Raw genomic sequence first — 25,797 nt, forward strand, 5'->3', positions numbered from 1 at the left:
GCCATGTCGCGACACGTTGGGGTGTCGCGAAGAGATGTCAAGTATGTCGGGAGATAATTATAGCCCTGGTTGACAGTAATAAGCTTATTCTACTGTATGCCTTATGTTTCTATTCAAGAGTCTTTGCAATGAAATTGCTAAACTATATATCTCATAGTCGTTGCAGAGTAAAAAAGTATTGTATATACTTTATATATTTGCTTTTTGCATCTAGGAAAAATGTCCCATGTAGGGGTGTCGAGAAGCTTTACTGTGCAGCTAAGAAGTCCATCTTTGACTCTCTCAGCGTCTATCATACCGCAAGCATTGTAGCAAGGCTTCTTCGTACTTCTAGTAAATCATAGCAAAGCTTGTATCATGTTATGTATAACCTGAACCGCAGTAATTCTGCAGGAACACGTATTTGCTAATTACACCTTCACATATACTCTGCAAAAACACTACACTGTGTGAGACGCAGGATAGTTGACGCCACTATTATGAAATTTTTGTGCAGTTGCTTGCACATATTAAGCGACAGAAGAATGTTGTCCATATTTTAGCCTCTGCTCACGCGCCCTATTTTCTACAATTCTCATGGTCCCCACATAATTTAAGCGATGGTGGTAGAACAATTGTTGTACCGTCTTCCTCGGATACACGTTCGTCTTCTTTCCGTTTAAACTACGAAAATAGACGAGAAAACTGAAAGATCACTGACCTTGCTTGCCTCAAACTTTATTTTAATTTCTTATCCAGTATACGAAATGATATACCCTCAAAGAAATTTAAGAATCGGCGGAATTGCACAAAATTTCTAGGTAAAGTGCCTTTATTGTCACGTGATAAACTTGCCAATAAGAGGTTTCATTATTATTTTTACATAATGCGTCAGCTATCCACAAAGGCTTCAAGCAATCTAATTTAAATACATGTGCGTCAAGATCAGTCTGAATATAAAGCCTACAGGAACCTTTATCAGTGTATGGATTGACTGTTCTCTTGTCTACATCACCTACTTAAAGGCTCGTAAAGGAATTATGGAGGTATTACATATTCAGTAGTAACAAGGTAGACAGGTATGACAGATAACGTATATAAACAACTGGTAGTTAAGTAATAACTTCATTCAGCTACAAGCTGTATATTCTTTAAGTAACGTTAATACTAGTTTCATTTATTTGGTTATCTGTTCCAGTTGAATTTTACAGCTGGCAATATTATTTCATTTCTTTTCCCATTAGCAAGTGTTACTTTTACTGTCGTACTTCATAGCTCCCTCCTTTTTTTGAGTAAATTCTGTGTACATTGTTATTCAGCCTATGATACTGAGTCAGACACAGAAGTGTCCAGTTGGATATAATACATGAAATATAATAATAAATAACAGCTATATCTTTTCTCTCTTGCATTTCATTTGTCGTCATTTACATATGTAACGCTTTATAATTTCTCTAAAGATGAAATATCAACAACAATTCTAAAAGAATCAAACTGTAATGATTATGCATAACGTTATATGCAGAAATGGAAAAGAAATTTTTCATTTATGAACACTTACAACGTAATAAAAAGTTCTTCCAAAATAAACATAGAGGAAAAGGATACATTTCGCGAATGTCCTCTTCCTCTGGAATTACAATATACTGCTGAGTACTGTTCGCAATAAATGACATCCTTACACAAAATTATACATAATTTATAATAAAAGCCGAATAAATTATGTGTAAAATTGATTTACATGTTGAATGAGTGAGAAATGTTGTGAGCACCTTGTCAATCCACCCAAAACAATTTTATTATAAACATTAGAAGTAATCTGAATACTCAACTCATTATCTCATTCCTGCCATAGTTTTAAATTATTTTTTTCTTTTCATTTCAATCCAATAGCTACGCTTTCTTCAGGAAACACTAATTAAACTTCTTAGTTCACAATTTAGTGAAAGCCACTTCAATTGCGATCACAACAACCAAGGACTGACAAAGAGACGGAGCACAACGTGAGATTGTTCCAAGGATGAGAAGGAAATCGGCCCTGCCCTTTCAAAGGAACCATTGCCGCACTTGCCTACAGCAATTTGAGGAAATCACGCAAAACTTACATGTGGACTGATGGACGCGGATTTGAGCCGTCGTTATAGTTAGTGAGAGTCCAGTGTGAAAACATCAGCATCACCTCGCTTGGTGGCTGCAAAAGGATCACTCTAACGTGAATATCTCTTTCTGGGCAATACGTTTTGGTGCAGAGTTTCTTGTAGTGAGTGGACGACAAGGTTATTACAGCCAAAGTCCAAAGTGAGGGTAAGTTTGGATATGGAAGGAAATAAATTTGGCCATTTCCTCTTTATGGGAACTGTCTGGACATCATCTCACATGGAAGTGGTTTCTAACCCTGGTCCTTCCGAATCCGCATCCAGTGAACTAATCGCTTGTCTTTTGCTTTAATCTAGTTGTGTAGTATTCACCAATAATGCTTGCCCCTTTGCAGTCCAGAAAAAAACTGCCTGGACCGAACGACTGTTCAAGCTGTTACAACTTTTGCAGAAAATGGGACTGAATGCGTATTGGACGAACAGCGCAGCCGATGACAGAAGCTGCCCAAGAGGCCCGAAAGACCACCATGGTCACGGAAAAATGGAGGAGGACCTCATTTTGGATCTGGAGGGATTGCTGTATGCTCCATAAATCGCTGATTAGAGGCATGTTTAACTTAACTAGAGAAGTGGAACCTAAAACTTTAAACGCGCTCCTCTCGAAACTGTATTTTTGAAATTGGCGGGAAATGTAACGTGAGAACGATGCATACGACCGAGCTCGAAATTTGATGCTGTAATTCTAAATTGAATTTTCTACCAGCCTATGTAGCTATTCTTCGATATCTTCAAAAATCTATTTTCGGTGTACGGCTTCGCCTCGATTTTGCGGGCAAAGAAATGACATTCGCCTCAACGTGTCCCCATTTTTCTGGAACTCAATACTGTTTTCAGTTATGCCAAAATATACTGAAAATAGCTTATGCAAATTTTTGTTGTTATATCTCCAATAGAAGGGTTTCAGGACTTCCCACCGACGACCAACGTTCTGGCGGCCACGGGTAAGTCCACTTGGTGCTGCGGTTGGAGGTAGCGTCTGAAGTGAACACAAAAATGATTTCTTAGGGACAAATTTGTCAGAAATAAAACTGTGTCAGCAGATATAGCATTACATGTTTTAGTTGAAAAAAAAAATGATGATATTATTTTTCAAGCGTTCAAAGAGGGCGATTCCATTAAGGCTACTAAACATGAAGTACTTAATATTATACAAGCGCATTTAGTTCATAGATTTATTGCTTTCGTCAGTTGCTGTATTATTTCTCGTAGATTTAATGAAACTAAATTTCTTCTTTCTTTCCTTGATCTTACTCCTGGTTTGGCAATGTTAGTCGTAGAGGCTGGCCATATGCCTGCCCTTTCTGTTGCCATACTTCACCCCCTCCCTCCCCCCCCCCCCCCTACCCGCACTACAAACACAAGGTGAATATTTGTATCTCATCTGCCTGCATCAGGAGTTATCTAGTCCGAAAGTATGAGAATGTCTTCCAAGTGTTTAAAAGTTGTGTAACTGAGGAGGTAAGTGGATACTGGCCAAATATTGAGCTAGGCTGATGGAAACCACCGAAAAACCTCAACTGGGCAGGCTGGCACACCGGCTATCGCCGCTAATCTGGTGGACAGATTCCATCTGTCACTAGCGAACACCCACTCCCCCTTCCCCTACCCCAACAATCCCAAATCCCGAAAGTGGGATACTGACACCAGTGACTAGGCGGGTGGGCCATTTAATGAGACTAAACGCCATACTGATTTAAGTGTTCTTAAAGAAGATAGACGTGACCTGAAATGCTCTAACTTCTTGATTGAGAGCAAATGTGTCACACTGGGACTCAAACGCAGACTCCTGCAATTCTTGGACTGTGCTGTCTCCATGCACACCAGACACAAGTGCTTGAGTCTACCACCTGAAATCACTGCAGCTAGACATGCATGACTTCCTCAACTAGAGCTCCTGGGAAAGAGGATATGAGGAAAGCTGCAGGAACTTGAGCCTCCTTATTGCAGACTTGAGTCCGTGAGTTATCACGTGGGCATATGAGCTGATATAACAAATTTATCTTAAGGTCACTTCTGGTGGCAGGCTACACCCAGGGCAGTTGAGTGACACGTATTGATGGTCACCCTGGGGAGCCCCAGTACAGCCCACACACTCCTCCACCTTCCCATCCCTCGAGACCTGTCCATGCACTTCTATGTGTTACATTCCAGGTCACTTGTCTCCCTCGTCCCCTTTTCATCTTGGACAATAGGGAGGTTTAAAAGAAGGCGCGAAATCCTTGGACCAATAGGAATCGAGTTCTCTCCTCACCCTCCCTATTTTATTTTATAAAAATCCTGTTACCTGAGTCTCCTCATTCGAGTTCTGTGGTGAAAAGGTCACGATTTTCAGGGACCGGCAGCGACCCTAGGCAAAATAAGAACAATAAGACTTTCATTTGAAAGAAAGCGTTTGTCCATCTTTTATTATCAACATTTTTATTGTTATGATCATTTATTAATATATTCATTTATATATTCATATTGTTATTTAACAGCAGTTCTGTGTGGTCCTGTCTGGTACCGGCAGAATACTGGACCAGTATGTGTTTGACATACTTTTTTCCGTACCATCGCAGCAACAGCAGCCACAGTCCTCCTATTCTGTACCACCGCCACAACCATTGCAGCAGCCACCACTGGAACTAGCTCATCCCACCCATCCTCGGTTAAGTTCTAGCAGAATGCTTCTATTCGCCAACACATATAATTAGACTGCCAGTGGGTCTGAATGTGTGAATGTAGTCCTAGCATCTGACAATGACTATGAAGCATTAATTCAAATAGAAAACTTTCAATGTGTTGATGCCAGAGTGCAGTATTCTTAATAACAATGGGACTTCCTGTGCGGCATGACAGCAGTGGAGTGCATAGAGAAGAGGAACACCGAGTATGATCCATCATACTTGCGAATTGACGTTCATATATTTGGGAGGAATGTTCCAATAGTCAGCATGCATAAGGAAGCTGTGCTTCAACGGATCATGGGGGCACAAGATTCTACATGAAACGAATTAGTATTCTTAAGAAAACTGGCGTTCTACGGATCGGAGCGTGGAATGTCAGATCCCTTAATCGGGCAGGTAGGTTAGAAAATTTAAAAAGGGAAATGGATAGGTTAAAGTTAGATATAGTAGGAATTAGTGAAGTTCGGTGGCAGGAGGAACAAGACTTCTGGTCAGGTAAACACAGGGCTATAAACACAAAATCAAATAGGGGTAATGCAGGAGTAGGTTTAATAATGAATAGGAAAATAGGAATGCGGGTAAGCTACTACAAACAGCATAGTGAACGCATTATTGTGGCCAAGATAGATACGAAGCCCACACCTACTACAGTAGTACAAGTTTATATGCCAACTAGCTCTGCAGATGATGAAGAAATTGAAGAAATGTACGATGAAATAAAATAAATTATTCAGATAGTGAAGGGAGATGAAAAATTAATAGTAATGGGTGACTGGAATTCGAGTGTAGGAAAAGGGAGAGAAGGAAACATAGTAGGTGAATATGGATTGGGGCTAAGAAATGAAAGAGGAAGCCGCCTAGTAGAATTTTGCACAGAGCACAACTTAATCATAGCTAACACTTGGTTTAAGAATCATGAAAGAAGGTTGTATACGTGGAAGAACCCTGGAGATACTAAAAGGTATCAGATAGATTATATAATGGTAAGACAGAGATTTAGGAACCAGGTTTTAAGTTGTAAGACATTTCCAGGGGCAGATGTGGACTCTGACCACAATCTATTGGTTATGACCTGTAGATTAAAACTGAAGAAACTGCAAAAATGTGGGAAATTAAGGAGATGGGACCTGGATAAACTGAAAGAACCAGAGGTTGTACAGAGTTTCCGGGACAGCATAAGGGAACAATTGACAGGAATAGGGGAAAGAAATACAGTAGAAGAAGAATGGGTAGCTCTGAGGGATGTAGTAGTGAAGGCAGCAGAGGATAAAGTAGGTACAAAGACGAGGGCTGCTAGAAATCCTTGGGTAACAGAAGAAATATTGAATTTAATTGATGAAAGGAGAAAATATAAAAACGCAGTAAATGAAGCAGGCAAAAAGGAATACAAACGTCTCAAAAACGAGATCGACAGAAAGTGCAAAACGGCTAAGCAGGGATGGCTAGACGACAAATGTAAGGATGTAGAAGCTTATCTCACTAGGGGTAGGATAGATACTGCCTACAGGAAAATTAAAGAGACCTTTGGAGAGAAGAGAACCACGTGTATGAATATCAAGAGCTCAGATGGCAGCCCAGTTCTAAGCAAGGAAGGGAAGGCAGAAAGGTGGAAGGAGTATATAGAAGGTTTATACAAGGGCGAGGTACTTGAGGACAATATTATGGAAATGGAAGAGGATGTAGATGAAGACGAAATGGGAGATACGATACTGCGTGAAGAGTTTGACAGAGCACTGAAAGACCTGAGTCGAAACAAGGCCCCCGGAGTAGACAACATTCCATTAGAACTACTGACGGCCTTGGGACAACCAGTCCTGTCAAAACTCTACCAGCTGGTGAGCAAGATGTATGAGACAGGCGAAATACCCTCAGACTTCAAGAAGAATATAATAATTCCAATCCCAAAGAAAGCTGGTGCTGACAGATGTGAAAATTACCGAACTATCAGTTTAATAAGCCACGGCTGCAAAATACTAACGCGAATTCTTTACAGACGAATGGAAAAACTGGTAGATGCAGACCTCGGGGAGGATCAGTTTGGATTCCGTCGAAATGTTGGAACACATGAGGCAATACTGACCTTACGACTTATCTTAGAAGAAAGATTAAGAAAAGGCAAACCTACGTTTCTAGCATTTGTAGACTTAGAGAAAGCTTTTGACAATGTTGACTGGAATACTCTTTTTCAAATTCTAAAGGTGGCATTGGTAAAATACATGGAGCGAAAGGCTACTTATAATTTGTACAGAAACCAGATGGCAGTCATAAGAGTCGAGGGGCATGAAAGGGAAGCAGTGGTTGGGAAAGGAGTGAGACAGGGTTGTAGCCTCTCCCCGATGTTATTCAATCTGTATATTGAGCAAGCAGTAAAGGAAACAAAAGAAAAATTTGGAGTAGGTATTAAAATTCATGGAGACGAAGTAAAAACTTTGAGGTTCGCCGATGACATTCTAATTCTGTCAGAGACGGCAAAGGACTTGGAAGAGTAGTTGAACGGAATGGACAGTGTCTTGAAAGGAGGATATAAGATGAACATTAACAAAAGCAAAACGAGGATAATGGAATGTAGTCGAATTAAATCGGGTGATGCTGAGGAAATTAGATTAGGAAATGGGACAGTTAAAGTAGTAAAGGAGTTTTGCTATTTAGGAAGTAAAATAACTGATGATGGTCGAAGTAGAGAGGATATAAAATGTAGACTGGCAATGGCAAGGAAAGCGTTTCTGAAGAAGAGAAATTTGTTAACATCGAATATAGATTTATGTATCAGGAAGTCGTTTCTGAAAGTATTTGTTTGGAGTGTAGCCATGTATGGAAGTGAAACATGGACGATAACTAGTTTGGACAAGAAGAGAATAGAAACTTTCGAAATGTGGTGCTACAGAAGAATACTGAAGATAAGGTGGATAGATCACGTAACTAATGAAGAGGTATTGAATAGGATTGGTGAGAAGAGAAGTTTGTGGCACAACTTGACTAGAAGAAGGGATCGGTTGGTAGGACATGTTTTGAGGCATCAAGGGATCACAAATTTAGCATTGGAGGGCAGCGTGGAGGGTAAAAATCGTAGAGGGAGACCGAGAGATGAGTACACTAAGCAGATTCAGAAGGATGTAGGTTGCAGTAGGTACTGGGAGATGAAGCAGCTTGCACAGGATAGAGTAGCATGGAGAGCTGCATCAAACCAGTCTCAGGACTGAAGACAACAACAACAACAACAATGTGCTGTGCTATAAGGATTGCTATAGACAGACTGAATTACTGGTGTCCGTATGTTAGAGGTATGTACCACGACTTTGTGAACTATTTGCCAAAAAACATAAATACATAATATAAATTTATAAATACGTAAATAATATGAATCAATTAGAACAGTGTGTGAATGCATGTATGCGGCCACTGAGAAAGTATACAAGTGCTGACCTTATAGGTATAAAGTCCATAGAAGCAGAATTCTCAGACACTATTGCTATGTTCATTGTGACGCCTACTGGACTGAATGTAATACAAGCGAAATTTAAGGCTCAATAGAATGGAAGTAAAATCTATTCCATTCTACTGCCTAAGCCTTTATCCAGCAGTTTGCGCAGGGTAAGCACTGTTACATTCGGATTTGGCAAGGTTAATTTGAAGGGGTGGCCGGATGCCTTTCCTGCCGCCATCCTGTGCCCCCTGGTACGGATTCAGTGTACCCCAGCTGTCTGTAAAAGTGTTGCAAATGTCTACGAGGCAAGTAACTGAGGCGGGACGTGGGGACCAGCCTGGCATTCACCCACTGGGATGTGGAAAAGCGCCTAAAAACCACATCTAGGCTAGCCAGCACACCAACCCTCATCGGTAATCTGCTGGGCGGATACCATCCGGGACCAGAGCGCCTACCTGAGTCCACGAAGCAGCACATTAGTGCTCTCGGCTGACCTGGCGGGTCAATACAATGGAAGTAAAATGTACATATGGAAAATAAAAACAAAATGTTTCCCACTAATTCTTCTTTTTTTGTCCCGCCTTATCGAATAAAGCTACATATATTGTTAAAAGAGTGAGAAGCACACAAAATACTGTTACTTGCCATGAGTTGCAGCTAGTGCACCAAAGTCCTCATCACCACTGCCATGGTCACCCTTCGGCCTGCCACCCACCACATAAAATGGTGCCTTTATACAGCAGCAGCAAAGGGAGACAGTGTCCAACGACCATAGGGATCCAGAATGAGATTTTCACTCTGCAGCGGAGTGTGCGCTGATATGAAACTTAATGGCAGATTAAAACTGTGTACCGGCCCTTGACTCGAACTCTGGACCTTTGCCTTTAACGGGCAAGTGCTCTACCAACTCAGCTACCCAAGCATGACTCACGCCCCGTCCTCACAGCTTGCCCGCGAAAGGCAAAGGTCCCGAGTTCGAGTCTCGTTCCGGCACACAGTTTTAATTTGCCATGAAGTTTCGACCGTAGAGATACTCGTCCAGCAGAATCTAGGTCAAGAATCGCCGGCTTGAGAGCAGTCAGTTCGATAAGGTGCCCACATTATCTGACAACACTAGAAATACAGACATGGCTAAGCCGAGAGCTGTGGCTCTAGACCCACCATTCCAACAAGCCACACAAATTATAATTATCTGACGACTGTAGAGATACAGCTACGCCTACACTGACAGACAGTGGCTCGAGAGCTAAATAGCCACCCACTTGTGCATGCCTTCTTAATGGCCAACACACACACACACACACACACACAGTTGCAGCACTTTTTCTTCTCTGAGAGCAGTAGTCAATATTCGAGTATGAATTAAAAATTAATCAAAATCTGGTGGGTGGTGCCATTTCTCCAGTCTATAGACAATGATGAACAGGGGTCGTGGCCAGATGCTGTGTCTAAAGAAGCACATCACATGGTCGTGTGCCCTATTCACAATTGTCTGTAGAAGCGGCCCCATCCACTATATGGGACTGAAGTCAATCCATCCATCAGGCTGTTTTACTCAATGGCATACCGGCGTTTAGAGGCGTTTTATTGTGACATTCAACGAATATTGGGCACAAACTATCAAGCCAAAGCTCTCATGTTTTACTTAGATGTTCACTCCCAGATGTACCTGTTAATGGCATGAAAGCGATAGCGGTCTAAAAATAAAGGACTAAACACAGCTGAAGCGATTTATCAATAACCTGGACACATATTATTATTTTAAGAAAAAAAATACACGGATAAGGAAATCAAGTACTTGTTTCCTCTACACAACCAAAACAGTGCAATATAATAAGAACAATCTAGTGTTGTGCATTCATTTCATAATGTTTATAGAATGACTATTACTTAGAACGAGGAGTACACTCTTCAGTATTTGAGGTAGTTCAGTATGAGAAACGTGATTAAACGGCCAAATAGAGGAGTCGTACATTACAACTGTTTTTTCTCTTTTCTCTTAGTATTCTTCATCGCAACGGTGATCTGCCGTATGAAGTAGAAGGCGGCGTACACAACGGCGCACGTTGACAGAAAGATGAAAGCGATGACGTCGAACAGGAGGAGCTGCCACCAGTGCAGATCGAGGGCAGCACTGCGCATGTGCTGGGCCCCCTTGTGACGTATCACGTACTCCACCCACCACACGGCGCGCTCCAAAGAGTCCGCCTGATGTTCGCGGAATATCGACGACAGCCTCCTCATGTTCTCTTTGTATCTGTGGAGGAAGACGAAAGATATCAGCAGGAAGAGATACGAGCAGAAAGTAGTGATACGTTCCTACAGTTTTTCCGTAAGTTACGTAAACAAAACAGGTAAACATAACAAAATGGTGCAAATGGCTCTGAGCACTACGGGACTTAACATCTGAAGTCATCAGTCCCCTAGAACGTAGAACTACTTAAGCCTAACTAACCTAAGGACGTTACACACATCCATGCCCGAGGCAGGATGCGAACCTCCGAATATATCGGTCGCGCGGTTCCAGACTGAAGCGCCTAAAACCGCTCGCCCACACCGGCCGGCTAAACATAACAGAGACTTCATAGTCGTCAATAATGTATTTTCCTTCACTATTTACGATAGTTTGCCAACGCTGGCGTAATTTTTCGCTTCCACGACTGTGGAAATCACGAGGTTTTGAGACGAAGGACTTGTCGAGTCACGTTTGGAGCGGAGTTTTATCCTGAAAGGAAGTTCCTTGAAGGTTGTTCGATAAAGAGTGGAAAAGGTGAATATCTGTGGGCCCTAGATCAATTGATTAAGGGGAGTGCAGAATAACGTCCCATGCGAACTCCAGTGCAGTGAGTGTTTTTTTTTTTATTTCCTCGGGGAAGCAGTTTTTACCACACCACACCGTCGTTGTTCCACCAGATATAAAACACTTATCTTTTGTGTATGTGTACAGGATTTTTCTTTACACGGAGTTGCTGCTTTATTTTGGCTGAACCATTCCTTCTTTTCCCTATACTAGCATAAAGACACCATTTCTCGTCACACTAACAGTACAGGATACGAATGATCGTTGTTGTTCGGGGGCTAATTGAAGATGCACGTATAGCCACCTGCTGATGTTTATGATCTTTTCTTAGATAATGCAGTGCCCATACATCCGAATTTTCAAGCTCTCTCAATGCATGTAAAGTTTGCTCGATGATGAAATAGTTACAGTTTGTCACATCTGCCAGTTCTCGGTTTCACTGACGTTGATTATCGTGGATTAGATCTACCTGATTATGGAGAGTAACTAATATCGAAACGATCCTCCTCAAAAACGAGAAGACCATTTGCTTACTGTATTCTGTCCAATGGCATTGTCTCATGCACGACGCAAATGTCTCTCGCAGCCTCCGCTGCTGTCACCCCTCTATTAAACTCAAACAGAAAAGTAGGTAGTTAATGTCCTGATTTCTCTACTTGGCGTTAGACTGTCTAGCGTCCACAGCTTGACTCACCAACTCACAAAATGACGATATGTAATCTCAAATAGCAATAGTGAACTACAAATAAAATTCAGTACATCAACATGCAAAACAATAAGGCTACGAAGTTGTGCACAATATTTTGGTTGTTGTTCCTTAACTTCTGTGATTGCTAAGAAAAAAAGAGCAGAAATTCTACGTAATCGTTTGTTTAGTTTTGGTTTCCCCAAATATGTTTCAGCATCTCCTGTCTTATATTGACTGGGTTTTGTCTATTAGCCTCCCCCCCCCCCCCCCAAAAAAAAAACGCAGCTGTTCAAATGAACATAGAATGCCTACAGTACAATAACACGTGACCTGACAGCAGAAACATTTTGTTTTGTGATAAAATCAATTAAACACGAGCGTAGCTGTCAAGGGCAGTAATACTACAAGAAATGAGTCTTTCAATACGCCTAAAATAACGAGAAACAAGATTACAACATCAGATGCCGTAAATAACACGACACGTAACTCGAATTTCAATCTGAAGTGAACAAAAAACAGAAAAATTGAAAATGGTTTGTTGTTTGCATGTGGCAAACTGTAGAAGGTATGATAGATGATAGGCAGCAGTCGCCGACCAAGGCAGAGCAGCAACACTTTACGAGTTCCTAACCAGCAGCGAATTATATAGTTTCATCTGTCTGCTTTGGTAGTTTAGATTATGAATTTCTGCGTGTCAATCTGTTTTATTAGACACAGCTCTCAAGTTGCCGTTTGCGTCGGAAAGTAACTAATTAGGTGACATTTAACAGGTTCCTAACAAGGAGTGAGTTATTTAGTCTCACCTGTGTGCTTTGGTAGTGTATTTTTTGAATCTCTGAGTGTTAGTATAATTTATTAGACAGTTCTTGCGTTTTCGTGGGTCTACAGTAGAATTCAGCAGCGTCTGCGACAGTCCCATGTCTGTCTGTATGGTGTCCTTTTCCACGGGCTTTAGAATGGATAGGGACTGTGACTGCTGTGTGCGGATGTGACACTTCGCTCTCAACTTCAGGCTGTGTTGGCTTCAGGTACACAGCTTGAGGCTGCAGTGCATAGGTATCACTTACGTGGGCCACCTGTGGGGACCCAGCGGACGCCCTGAACGACCTCTATGATTTCGCCATTCAGTCCGCCCCGATGGTAAGGCCACTTACTCCTTACATTGAGGCTGACCTCTCATCCCTGGTAGAATGGGAGGTGGCCTCAGGGCATGGAAGGCTGATAAAAACTTCCCAGGGGCGAAGGTAACGCCTACCCTGTTAGTCTGACAAACAGCTTCCAGGTGCTGTCTGTGGCTGACACTTTCAGCCAGATGCAATCGCAAGAATGGAGTGCCGCAAGGTTCGGCCTTGGGTCCTCTGCTGTTCTTAATATATATTAATAACTTGCCATTCTGTATTCTCGAAGATGCAAAGCTGGTGCTTTTTGCCGATGATACAAGTATAGCGATCACACCCAACAGACAAGAATTAGCTGGTGAAATTGTAAACGATGTTTTTTTCAGAAAATCATGAAGTGGTTCTCTGCAAATGGGCTCTCATTAAACTTTGACAAAACACAGTATATACAGTTCCACACATTAAATGGAATGACACCATTAATAAATATAGACTACTATCAGAAATTGGTAGGTAAGGTAGAATATTCAAAATTTCTAGGTGTATGCATTGATGAGGGGTTGAACTGGAAAAACACACTGAGTATCTGCTGAAACGTTTGAGTTCAGCTACTTATGCTATTAGGGTCATTGCAAATTTTGGCGATATACATCTCAGTAAATTGGCTTACCACACCTATTTTCATTCTCTGCTTTCGTATGGCACCATATTCTGGAGTAACTCATCATTGAGTAAAAGAGTGTTCATTGCACAAAAGGGTTTAATCAGAATAACTGCTGGAGCTCATCCAAGATCATCCTGCAGACACTTATTTAAAGGGCTAGGAATTTTCACTGTAGCCTCACAATATATATATATATATATATATATATATATATATATATATATATATATATATATATATTGTTATTAACAACCCGAGCGAATTCAAAAGTAATAGCAGTGTACGTGGCTACAACACTAGGACAAAGGATGATCTTCACTACTCGAGGTTAAATCTAACTCTGGCTCAGAAGGGGTAATTTATGCTGGCACAAAAGTCTTTGGTCACGTACCTAATAGCATCAAATGTCTGACAGATAGCCATATAGCATTTAAAAGGAAATTAAAAGAATTTTTTAATGGCAACTTCTTCTACTTATTAGATGAATTTTTGGATATAGTAAGTGGGTAATTTCCCCAATCGCCACAAAAAATTAAAAATATTAAGTCTCATGTAATATTTTGTGTAATGTTATACCTTTTATAGACACCTTTTATAACCTGACACATTCCGCATCATTACGAAGTGTAGTATTCATGATCTATGGATTAAGTACAAATCTAATCTAATCTAACCCTGATTCAGAGTAAACCTCTCAGCCTGGAAGATCTGGACAGTCATAGAGGATATGATTATTGGTAGTTGGAAACTCCAATATTAGACGCGTTATGGGACACTTCAGGGACACGGCTGCCAAGGATAGAGCGAAAGTTAATGTGCTCTCCATGTTATTACTGGCTGAAATCATTCCAGACGTGGAATGTGGGCTTCCACGCCATGAGGCGCACAGTGTGCAACGCCAAGTGCAGGTAGTGGCTCACGTTCGTACCAAAGATGTGTATCGCTTTCGATCGGAAGAAGTTATCTCTGGTGTCGAGCGAGTCGTAAAGGCTGCCAGTCTAGCTCACGAGTTAAAAGCAGAGCTCACCGTTGCCAGCACAGACGACGGGACCAATTGCGAACGTGTGCTACGTAGCCGAGTGCAGGTTCTGTTACAATGTAGGCTGCAGATTCTTCCACTTGCTCCATATGCTGGTGGAGTTCCGCTAAATAGGTCAGAAGTCCATTATACACTCCTGGAAATGGAAAAAAGAACACATTGACACCGGTGTGTCAGACCCACCATACTTGCTCCGGACACTGCGAGAGGGCTGTACAAGCAATGATCACATGCACGGCACAGTGGACACACCAGGAACCGCGGTGTTGGCCGTCGAATGGCGCTAGCTGCGCAGCATTTGTGCACCGCCGCCGTCAGTGTCAGCCAGTTTGCCGTGGCATACGGAGCTCCATCGCAGTCTTTAACACTGGTAGCATGCCGCGACAGCGTGGACGTGAACCGTATGTGCAGTTGACGGACTTTGAGCGAGGGCGTATAGTGGGCATGCGGGAGGCCGGGTGGACGTACCGCCGAATTGCTCAACACGTGGGGCATGAGGTCACCACAGTACATCGATGTTGTCGCCAGTGGTCGGCGGAAGGTGCACGTGCCCGTCGACCTGGGACCGGACCGCAGCGACGCACGGATGCACGCCAAGACCGTAGGATCCTACGCAGTGCCGTAGGGGACCGCACCGCCACTTCCCAGCAAATTAGGGACACTGTTGCTCCTGGGGTATCGGCGAGGACCATTCGCAACCGTCTCCATGAAGCTGGGCTACTGTCCCGCACACCGTTAGGCTGTCTTCCGCTCACGCCCCAACATCGTGCAGCCCGCCACCGGTGGTGCCGCGACAGGCCTGAATGGAGGGACGAATGGAGACGTGTCGTCTTCAGCGATGAGAGTCGCTTCTGCCTTGGTGCCAATGATGGTCGTATGCGTGTTTGGCGCCGTGCAGGTGAGCGCCACAATGAGGACTGCATACGACCGAGGCACACAGGGCCAACACCCGGCATCATGGTGTGGGGAGCGATCTCCTACACTGGCCGTACACCTCTGGTGATTGTCGAGGGGACACTGAATAGTGCACGGTACATCCAAACCGTCATCGAACCCATCGTTCTACCATTCCTAGACCGGCAAGGGAACTTGCTGTTCCATCTGGACAATGCACGTCCGCATGTATCCCGTGCCACCCAACGTGCTCTAGAAGGTGTAAGTCAACTACCCTGGCCAGCAAGATCTCTGGATCTGTCCCCCATTGAGCATGTTTGGGACTGGATGAAGCGTCGTCTCACGCGGTCTGCACGTCCAGCGCGAACGCTGGTCCAACTGAGGCGCCAGGTGGAAATGGCATTGTAAGCCGTTCCACACGACTACATCCAGCATCTCTACTATCGTCTCCATGGGAGAATAGCAGCCTGCATTGCTGCGAAAGGTGGATATACACTGTACTAGTTCCGACATTGTGCATGCTGTGTTGCCTGTGTCTATGTGCCTGTGGTTCTGTCAGTGTGATCATGTGATGTATCTGACCCCAGGAATGTGTCAATAAAGTTTCCCCTTCCTGGGACAATGAAATCACGGTGTTCTTATTTCAATTTCCAGGAGTGTACAGCCGGGGTGGCCGAGCGGTTCTAGGCGCTGCAGTCTGGAACCGTGCTACCTCTACGGTCGCAGGTTCGAATCCTGCCTCGGGCATGGATGTGTGTGATGTTCTTAGGTTAGTTAGGTTTAAGTAGCTCTAGGGGACTGATGACCTAAGAAGTTAAGTCCCATAGTGCTCAGAGCCATTTTTGAATTCATTACACACAGGAGGTGGCTACACAGGTAGCGCTAATACGAAGCACTGATGCTCAAATCAATATAGGCACTGAAAGCTGGCTAAAGTCAGAGGTAAGTTCTGCCCACATTTCTGGGTAAGACCTAACGGTGCTCGGAAAGTGTAGGCTAAATATAGTTGACGGTGGCGTGTTTGTTGCTGTTAGAAGTTCCACGTCTTCTCCTAAACCTCTAGTCCGATGTCAACCAAAGTTCGCACACATATCACTTATTATTTAGAAAGAATCACTGGGGGGGGGGGGGGGGGGCGTAAGAACCACCTACTATCAAAGGTATGAGTGAGGGGGTGAAAATGGATTAAGGCTCACGCCTCGACAGTACCCAGAACTTACTACTCCAGTATTTGAGAATGAGAGAACTTCATGAATTCTAACAAACTTTACACAAAATTTCAAATCTTTACGAAACTTTTTCTCGCAGAAAACCCCCACAAAATGACGAAAAAATTATTTCTTACTACATTTTTGCTATTCATACATTAGGCATGGCGTTTTAATTTATTATTTCTTTACTGCTAACTGTATAGGCTACATACTTGGCAGACACTGTTCACATATGTCACTGAATATATCATTGTAGGGCAGGTAGTTCAGGAGACATAAACTCTTAAGATGCGTGGAAAACTACTGCACTATGCTTGACGTTTACATTTATTATTTCTTTCCTACTAACTCTATTCGCAACACATTTCGCAGAAGTATCTACACTGAAGTGCCAAAGAAACTGGTATAGGCATGTGTATTCAAATACTGAGATTTATAGCCAGGCAGAATACGGCACTGTGGTCGGCAACGTCTATAGAAGGCAGGTGTCTGACGCACTCCTTAGATCTGTTACTGCTGCTACAATAGCAGGTTATCAAGATTTAAGGGAGTTTGAACATGGTGTTATAGTCGTTTCACGAGCGACGGGACACAGTATCTCCGAGCTAGCGATGAAGTGGGGATTTTCACGTACGACCGCCTGCAAGACCGAGACCAACGGCTACTGCAGAGAATCGTTCAAGTGCAATCCTTCCGTAAATTGATACAGATTTCAATGTTGGGCCATCAACAAGTGTCAGCGTGCGAACATTCAACGAAACATCATCGATATGGGCTTTCAGAGCCGAATGCCCACTCGTGTACCCTTGATGACTGCACGACACAAAGCTCTATTCCTCGCCTGGACTCGTCATCACCGACACTGGACTATAGGTGACTGGAAACATGTTACCTGGTCGGACGAGTCTCGTTTCAGATTGTGCAGATGGACTTGTACTGGTATGGAGACAACCGCATGAATGCATGGACCCTGCATGTCAGCAGGGGACTGTTCAAGCTGGTGGGAGGCTCTGTATGCAGTTGGAGTTTTATGGGACTCGTGATGTGTCTAGATACGACTCTGATAGGTGACAAGTACGTAAGCATCCAGTCTGATCTCCTACATCCATTCATGTCCATTGTGCATTGCGACAGACTTGGGAAATTCCAGCAGGACAATTAGACACCCCCACACTTCCAGAATTGCTACAGACTGTCTCCAGGAACACTCTTCTGAGTTTAAACACTTCCGCTGGCCGCCAAAATCCATAGAAATGAACATTATGAGGCATATTAGGAATGTCTTGCAATGTGCTGTTCAGAAGAGATCTTCATCCCCTTGTACTCTTACAGATTTATGGACAGCCCTTCCTGGATTCATGGTGTCACCTCCCTCCAGCACTACTTCAGACATTATTCGAGTTCATGCCAGGTTGTGTTGCGACTCTTCTGCGTGCTCGTGGTGGCACTACACAATATTAGGCAGGTGTAACAGATTCTTTGGTTCTTCAGTGTGTGTATGCCGTTGAAAGTGCCCTCAAAATTATATCATTAGTTCAAGAGATATGATGTCACAATCCTTAACCTGCATAAAAACGAAACTGCCAGGGGAATTTCGCTGGAGATACAGGAGAAATGTGATATGTGCGCATGTGGGCAAAGCTCCTTATAAAAAGCTCCTCCTAAACACCTCGATCGATTTCAATCAAAACTAGTACAGACATTACTTACTATCTGAAAATAAATGTTGTGGGGGTAAAACCAGCAACATCGTATTGGGGTGGGGATGATAAAGCGAAGAGAGAATGAAGGCTTGAATCCAGTAAGCAGGTTCAAAATGATGTACGTTGCGGTAGTGATGTAGCGATGAAGAGGTCTCCACAGGATAGACTGCCACAGAGAGTTGCATCATATCAGTGTTCGGACTGAGGACCACTATAACAAGGCAGTCGGGTCAGTGATCTAACAGAAGATTGCGCTGGAGTGATGAACGTCACTAAGTGTAACAGTCTGGAGCGATTATTTAATATTATATTACATCACATTATATTGGTGAAAAACGTAAGTCTAACGGACATCATCTGAAGTAATTGCAGTTTCCTACAGGCATTTGCAAAAATTTCCCTTAGTTTGTTTGATAAAAAATGAAGAGACTTGAACTAAGGTATCTTTCTTTTGCCTCTGCGTTATGGTAGAAGAGAGACATAAATAACTGTTCTCGTGATTGGCTGTATACCAACATTACTCGTATTTATAAGCTGTGGACCAACAGTTAATAAACTGGGTGATATATGTTCAACTGTGTGTGAAATCTTATGGGACTTAACTGCTAAGGTCATCAGTCCCTAAGCTTACACACTACTTAACCTAAATTATCCTAAGGACAAACACACACACCCATGCCCAAGGGAGGACTCGAACCCCTGCCGGGACCAGCCGCACAGTCTACGACTGCAGCGCCTCTGACCGCTCGGCTAATCCCGCGCGGCTGGGTGATATATAATGAGTTTTAATAATGTATAATGAGCCTTATGACTCAACTTCCCTAACGAATTTTTCTAGTTCTTTTAGCAGCATTGGACATCAAATCCTATATTGATTTTTCCTGCTGTGAAGAATTGTATAGTACGGGTAAAGCTTTAATTATGCTTTAGGTAAGCCCGATGCCACAACGAAGAATAGGATCCAGCTCTAACACCAATCGGCTAGAAATAAGGTATTTAATGGCTAGGAGAGGACCTGCTTTGGCCGTCCAGTAGCCTGGGTAGCAAATTTCTTATTCCTTACATAATTATCCCGCATGTCTAGCAATAATATTGTAAGATTCCAATAAACCACAAATAGTCGTCTAGGGCATGGTAACAGTGTGGCTAAAGCCCTCAATACATAATTCGTGTCTATTTCTTTGTCAGCATGATAATGAGTTGCCATGTAGCTTCCTTGGTACGCCGGAAGCTTGAATGCTGTCTTGTAGTCAATGTGGATGCAAATCTTTAGGGAAGACTGTAGAAACAGCCCAGCTCACTTTTCCTCTCTTTCACCAGTGCAGCATAAACATGCCTACAGTAAACCTGGCCAAAACCTGACCCCAATTCTCACAAGAGCATTCCTTCTTTCCCTGCCACAAAATTTAAAGACAGCTGTAGTTCACCCATTATCCGTTGACAGATAAAGACCGTCTGGTGGCTTGGTGAGGTTACAGTCACTTTTACATGGTACAGTAATTTTAGTAAACTCTGAAGAACATCTTCGGCTTATGACGTAGGTCTACTATTCTTTGTGCAAGCAATTGCAACAGTCAGAATGAGATAAAAAGAAACTTTTCAGCACTAGGAAAGGAAAGAAAAGCGTGAAAATTTAAATTTTAGAAAATTGTCTGTACCTGGATTTGACATTTTCCCGAAATTTATGGAGTTAACGCTGCGGAACGTGAAGTCATACAATATGAATTCAGCAGCCCTGTTGAGATGGCTGCAGAGTGCTGTAGTGTGCAATGCAGCGGAGACCAGCGGGTTGCCGCGTTGCAAATCCACCACAGGCAGTACAAGACAGTCTGGTGCGCTGCGCATGTATACCAACACAGTGGCCGAACAAAATACGCTGATCTGCTTCTGAGTTAGCTTCCAATGGACTCCACGGGAATGAGGGACACCCGCATCGCCACCCACTGCGGTTGCATCGCTGCTGTCGGAGCCGACATTCGAGGCACGACTTTGCATCCGCCGATCACGTGTTCGCAGAGCTGCTGAGCAAGTGTCAGACGGTCGAGATTGTAGTTAAGTAGCCACGTGGACACAGAGCGATCAGTTCCGTTCATAAAGCCACAACTGGATCTACTGCTCGTAGCATCTAGGGTTCCAACTGCAGCAACAATAATGGAGCATCTACACTGAAGTGGTACTGCGAGGAGCCACCAGTGTCATCGCCTGCCATGACTATGTCATCAGTTAGATACTGTGCTCCTGCGACAGTATACATTGCTTGGACTCAATACTTCAAGCTGGTGTCATGCGATTGCCTTCATCCGACCAGACTCGGAACAATAAAAGTGTTGTTTTTCACAATTAAGAATTAATAACCTTAGGGAGCTATAATTTTTTGCTACTCCTCAATCAGGAAGTTTGCATCTTGTGTGTCCTTCAGATTTACCTACAATAGCGTCCCCGAGGACATATAGGGGAGACCAGGGCAGGTTGATACAATTTTTTTTTTCTTGATTTTTTCCAGCTTGTATATAAAATGTTTCCATTGATCTTTTATTTTTTCGGAATCTTTACAACTCAATAATTATGGCGTCTCACCGACTGTCTATTCATAAAAAAACCTGTTTAGTAGAGTAATATCACCTAGGGCAATCTACCCCACCCATGGGGCAACTTGGCCCAGCAACTGCGGCAAGTTGACCCAGATGATTACGACTTTGGTTATTTATTCGAAAAAATACGGCCTTTACTATTCACGGTTTACTTTTATATAAATTCCTACAGCTTTATGACAAACGCCTCAATCATAAATTGTTTTTTCATTGTTATAATGACAGTTTGACAGAAAAGTATGTCCAGAAATTTTATCAATCTTCGTTTGAATGCCCAACAGCATCTTCACTGTTCAAACATTATTTAAAAACAGTCCTTTCACGTCATTTTTAACACATTTCCTTCGTGACCAACGGTTACATTTTGTCCATTGAATCCTTTCATCCCCTAGATAGCTGTGAGGAAAAGGTTTAAGACACCTACGTGAGAGGGCATCCTCATCCCCATGTTCTTCATCTTAAAGAACAATCTTAGGAATGCCTACTGGCTTACTGAGTTTTATAAGAGAAGTTTTATAGTGTGATTTTGCTTGACCAGGGAAACTTTTTTAGAGTATAGGTTATTATTACTCTGAACTCCCATATTTCCCTTTATAGTGTTTTCTTTTCTGTCTGTGGAGGCTTGTTGTTGCATTGTAGCGTGTATTTCACTGCTTGGTCGGTCAGTATTGCTGGAGTTCTTTGTCGTCAGTTTTCTGTCGTTTTCCTTGGTTGCCATTCTCAAATGGTTGCGTTTTTCAGGCGTTGGGTAGCACGATTGGTGAGCTGAAGTGACTTTCAACTTAATAGCCATTGTTTCGACAGCATAACCCCACCACTGTGCTCTAGAACAATTGAAGGCCAACTTAACCAACCAAAACACAGCCAACAGTATCGGGATCGGGTCTATCTGCTATATAAGAGGGAATCGGTGACAAAAAAATGAAATAGAAATAAAAATCAAAATCACATACTTGCCACCGGCTAAAAATCAGTGCAAGACACAATTTGCTTACGTGAAAATTGCATTCTATTTGATGTAGACTATGATTACGAATATACGAGTTAGATAAGAATACTTACTTTCTTAAAGAGAATGGATCAGGCTGACCATATGAACGGAAGTGCCCATACTTAAGTGGGCCACTGTACTCCGTTGTCATATTGGAATTATTTTAGCTCTACATCTACATCTACATCTACATCCGTACTCCGCAAGCCACCTGACGGTGTGTGGCGGAGGGTACCCTGAGTACCTCTATCGGTTCTCCCTTCTATTCCAGTCTCGTATTGTACATGGAAAGAAGGATTGTCGGTATGCTTCTGTGTGGGCTCTAATCTCTCTGATTTTATCCTCATGGTCTCTTCGCGAGATATACGTAGGAGGGAGCAATATACTGCTTGACTCTTTGGTGAAGGTATGTTCTCGAAACTTTAACAAAAGCCCGTACCAAGCTACTGAGCGTCTCTCCTGCAGAGTCTTCCACTGGAGTTTATCTATCATCTCCGTAACGCTTTCGCAATTACTAAATGATCCTGTAACGAAGCGCGCTGCTCTCCGTTGGATCTTCTCTATCTCTTCTATCAACCCTACCTGGTGCGGATCCCACACTGCTGAGCAGTATTCAAGCTTTGGGCGAACAAGCGTACTGTAACCTACTTCCTTTGTTGTCGGATTGCATTTCCTTAGGATTCTTCCAATGAATCTCAGTCTGGCATCTGCTTTACCGACGATCAACTTTATATGATCATTCCATTTTAAATCACTCCTAATGCGTACTCCCAGATAATTTATGGAATTAACTGCTTCCAGTTGCTGACCTGCTATTTTGTAGCTAAATGATAAGGGACCTATCTTTCTATGTATTCGCATCACATTACACTTCGCTACATTGAGATTCAATTGCCATTCCGTGCACCATGCGTCAATTCGCTGCAGATCCTCCTGCATTTCAGTACAATTTTCCATTGTTGCAACCTCTCGATACACCACAGCATCATCTGCAAAAAGCCTCAGTGAACTTCCGATGTCATCCACAGGTCATTTATGTATATTGTGAATAGCAACGGTCCTACGACACTCCCCTGCGGCACACCTGAAATCACTCTTACTTCGGAAGACTTCTCCCCATTGAGAATGAGCATCTCCGCTATGTGATGAGTAGCGACTTTCCTTTGCCTAGTATTCTTACAATCCATCATGGACTTTTGATTCTTGCAAAGAATTTCATGAAAAGAAACTCTACTCACCAAGCGGTGGTAGGGACTCACACGCACACACGCGCGCCCGCGCAAAAGGGTTTAACTCTTAGAAGCTTTTCGAGCCAGTGGCTTCTTCTTCTTCTTCTTCTGGCAGACGAGTTTAAGGGCAAGGAAGAGGAGTGAAGGAAAATGACTGGGGAGGTTAAGGGAAAGGGGTACAGTTCAGAAACGTCACCCAGAACACTGTGCCAAAGGAGGCTTACTGGAATGGATAAGAAGGAAAGACTTATTGTTGGGGACCGTACTGGACAAGATTTCAAAATCTGAGAGTTTAAAGGTGGGAGGCAGGGTAGTATGCAAGACAGAGATTACCACTAAAATATAATGAATGAGTTAATAAGAGTGAAAAGCTAGCTGAATTGTGTGTAACAGAGGTGGGAGGGCAAGAGGCAAAAAAACAGGTCCGAAAATGAAAGATGAAGAAAACTAAAATGGAGTGAAGAAAAGAGTAGCTACTGTGAAGAAATGCTGAGACGGAAGGAATTAACATAAATTGAGGCAATGTGGCTGGTGAGAACCAAGGGCGTGTTGTGTTGCTAGTTCCCACCTGCGGTGTTCTGAGAAACTGGTGTCTGGGGAAACAATCCGGACGACATGTGTGGCGAAGCAGGCACTGAGGTCATAATTGTCATGCTGCACAGTGTGCTCAGCAACAGGGTATTGTGTGTTTCCTGTATACACCCTCCACCATTCATCCTGACTGATTGCTTGGTGGTAGCTCTTTTATGAAGACGTTTAGAACTTTACCTCTGTAACCATTTTTAAAATAATTCTTAAACTATTGACTTCAATAGCTCTACTTATTTGTTTAATAAGAGTCTTGTATTCCAGTACACAACAAAATAGCTTGAGTAAGCAAAATTTACTTTCACGAACAAGAAAGCACGAAATGCTTGCCTAGCCTCATTCGACAATTTAACTGTATTGACGTGTTTGTGGAAAAACGACGGTACTGTTGCTAACAACTCCCATGGTCGGTTGCGTATTCTGGCGGCAGTTTTACGAAATAACGTCAACTACTCATCGTGCCTCTATGGCGAATGTGCCCCTGTCTCACATACTTGTTACTAACTCCCATTTCCTGTGTTATGAATAAAGTGTTTGTTGTTGTAATATCTGAGAACAATTATTTGCTTGCTTGAACTCACTCTGGTCACTAGTCTTGGTTAAGTCTAAGATCAATTTAACTATAGTTTTGTTAGCGATCGCATATTCATCTAGTGGAAAGCTGGCCCTCGATTCACTTTGTGGAAGCAACAAAATATATAGTTGTCATAACATATTTTGTTTCGACTGTATTAAACAACCTTTAAAAAAAGGCACTAAATTAATTCGATGAATCCATTAACATACGTGATGTAAAGTTTTGAAAGCAAACAAAATATTAGTGACTCTACGAAAGTTGTACCATAAATTTTTTTGAAGTTTATTTCTTGATTTTCCATTATTTTTGTGGATATACAGCGAAAGTTTTTTCAGTCATTCTGACTTTTTCGAATGTCAAGCCATTATTATTGGTACGTAAATAAACTAATTTGCCACGCGGGGTAGCAGCGTGGTCTAGGCGTCTTGCAAGGTTCGCGCGGCTACCCCAGGCGGAGGTTCGGGGTCCCTCTCGGGCGTGGGTGTGTTGTTCTTAGCGTAAGTTGGTTTGATTATGTAGTGTGTAAGCCTAGGGACCGATGACTTCAGCAATTTGGTCCCATAGAAACTTACCATAAAAATATGGAAAAAAATCAAATCATTTATTGTGAATATTTTCTAAATTTGCTTGTTAACTGGAAGAGGACGTTCGATTTAATCATATAGGAATATAATTTCAGATCATTAGGTCTTAAAGGACGGCAGCCGTAACCATTAATAACTTAAAAAATGTGCACAGCCTATACTAACGAAATGCCCTCACTTCTTAGGGGTTAACGTAAATGGACAGCTATTAATATTTTATACACTAGTGTAGTAAATTTAGTGTGCTTCTTGCCAAATATAATTCTTGGCAAACTACCGGGTGATCAAAAAGTCAGTATAAAGCTGGATACTTAATAAACCACGGAATAATGTAGAAAAAGAGGTAAAAATTGACACACGTGCTTGGAATGACATGCGGTTTTATTAGAATAACAAAAACTAAGTTCACAAAAGTTGCGCGCGTCGTTTGGTGATGATCGTGTGCTCAGCCGCCACTTTCGTCATGTTTGGCCTCCCAGGTCCCCAGACTTCAGTTCGTGCGGTTATTGGCTTTGGGCTTACCTGAAGTCGCAAGTGTATCGTGATCGACCGACATCTCTAGAGATGCTGAAAGACAACATCCGACGCCAATGCCTCACCATAACTCCGAACAGGCTTTACAGCGCTGTTCACAACATTATTCCTCGACTACAGCTATTGTTGAACAATGATGGTGGACATATTGAGCATTTCCTGTAAAGAACATTATTTTTGCTTTGTCTTACTTTGTTATGATAATTATTGCTATTCTGATCAGATGAAGCACTATCTGTCGGACATTTTTTGAACTTCTGTATTTTTTTGCTTCTAATAAAACCTCATGTCATTCCAAGCACGTGTATCAATTTGTACCTCTCTATCTACATTATTCCGTGATTTATTCAGTTTTCAAATT

General features: G+C 42.5%; 1 protein-coding gene across 2 annotated transcripts in view; it reads right to left on the minus strand.

Annotated features, from left to right (window-relative positions):
• Positions 1-861: 861 nt before the first annotated feature.
• LOC126336627 (UDP-glucosyltransferase 2-like) overlaps positions 862-25,797 on the minus strand; it is a 104,111-nt gene continuing 79,175 nt past the window's right edge. The window contains exons 7-8 of one of the 2 annotated variants that reach the window (XM_050000517.1): positions 10,199-10,482; positions 862-3,111 (exon numbers count right to left, since the gene is read on the minus strand). In XM_050000517.1, the coding sequence (XP_049856474.1) occupies positions 10,200-10,482 (283 nt within the window). In that variant the 3' untranslated portion in view covers positions 862-3,111; position 10,199. Of the gene's footprint in view, positions 3,112-9,955; positions 10,483-25,797 lie in introns of those variants that run through there. The other variant, XM_050000518.1, reaches the window with a different exon arrangement.

This window comes from Schistocerca gregaria, chromosome 2 (assembly GCF_023897955.1).
Source record: "Schistocerca gregaria isolate iqSchGreg1 chromosome 2, iqSchGreg1.2, whole genome shotgun sequence".
NCBI lineage: Eukaryota > Metazoa > Arthropoda > Insecta > Orthoptera > Acrididae > Schistocerca > Schistocerca gregaria.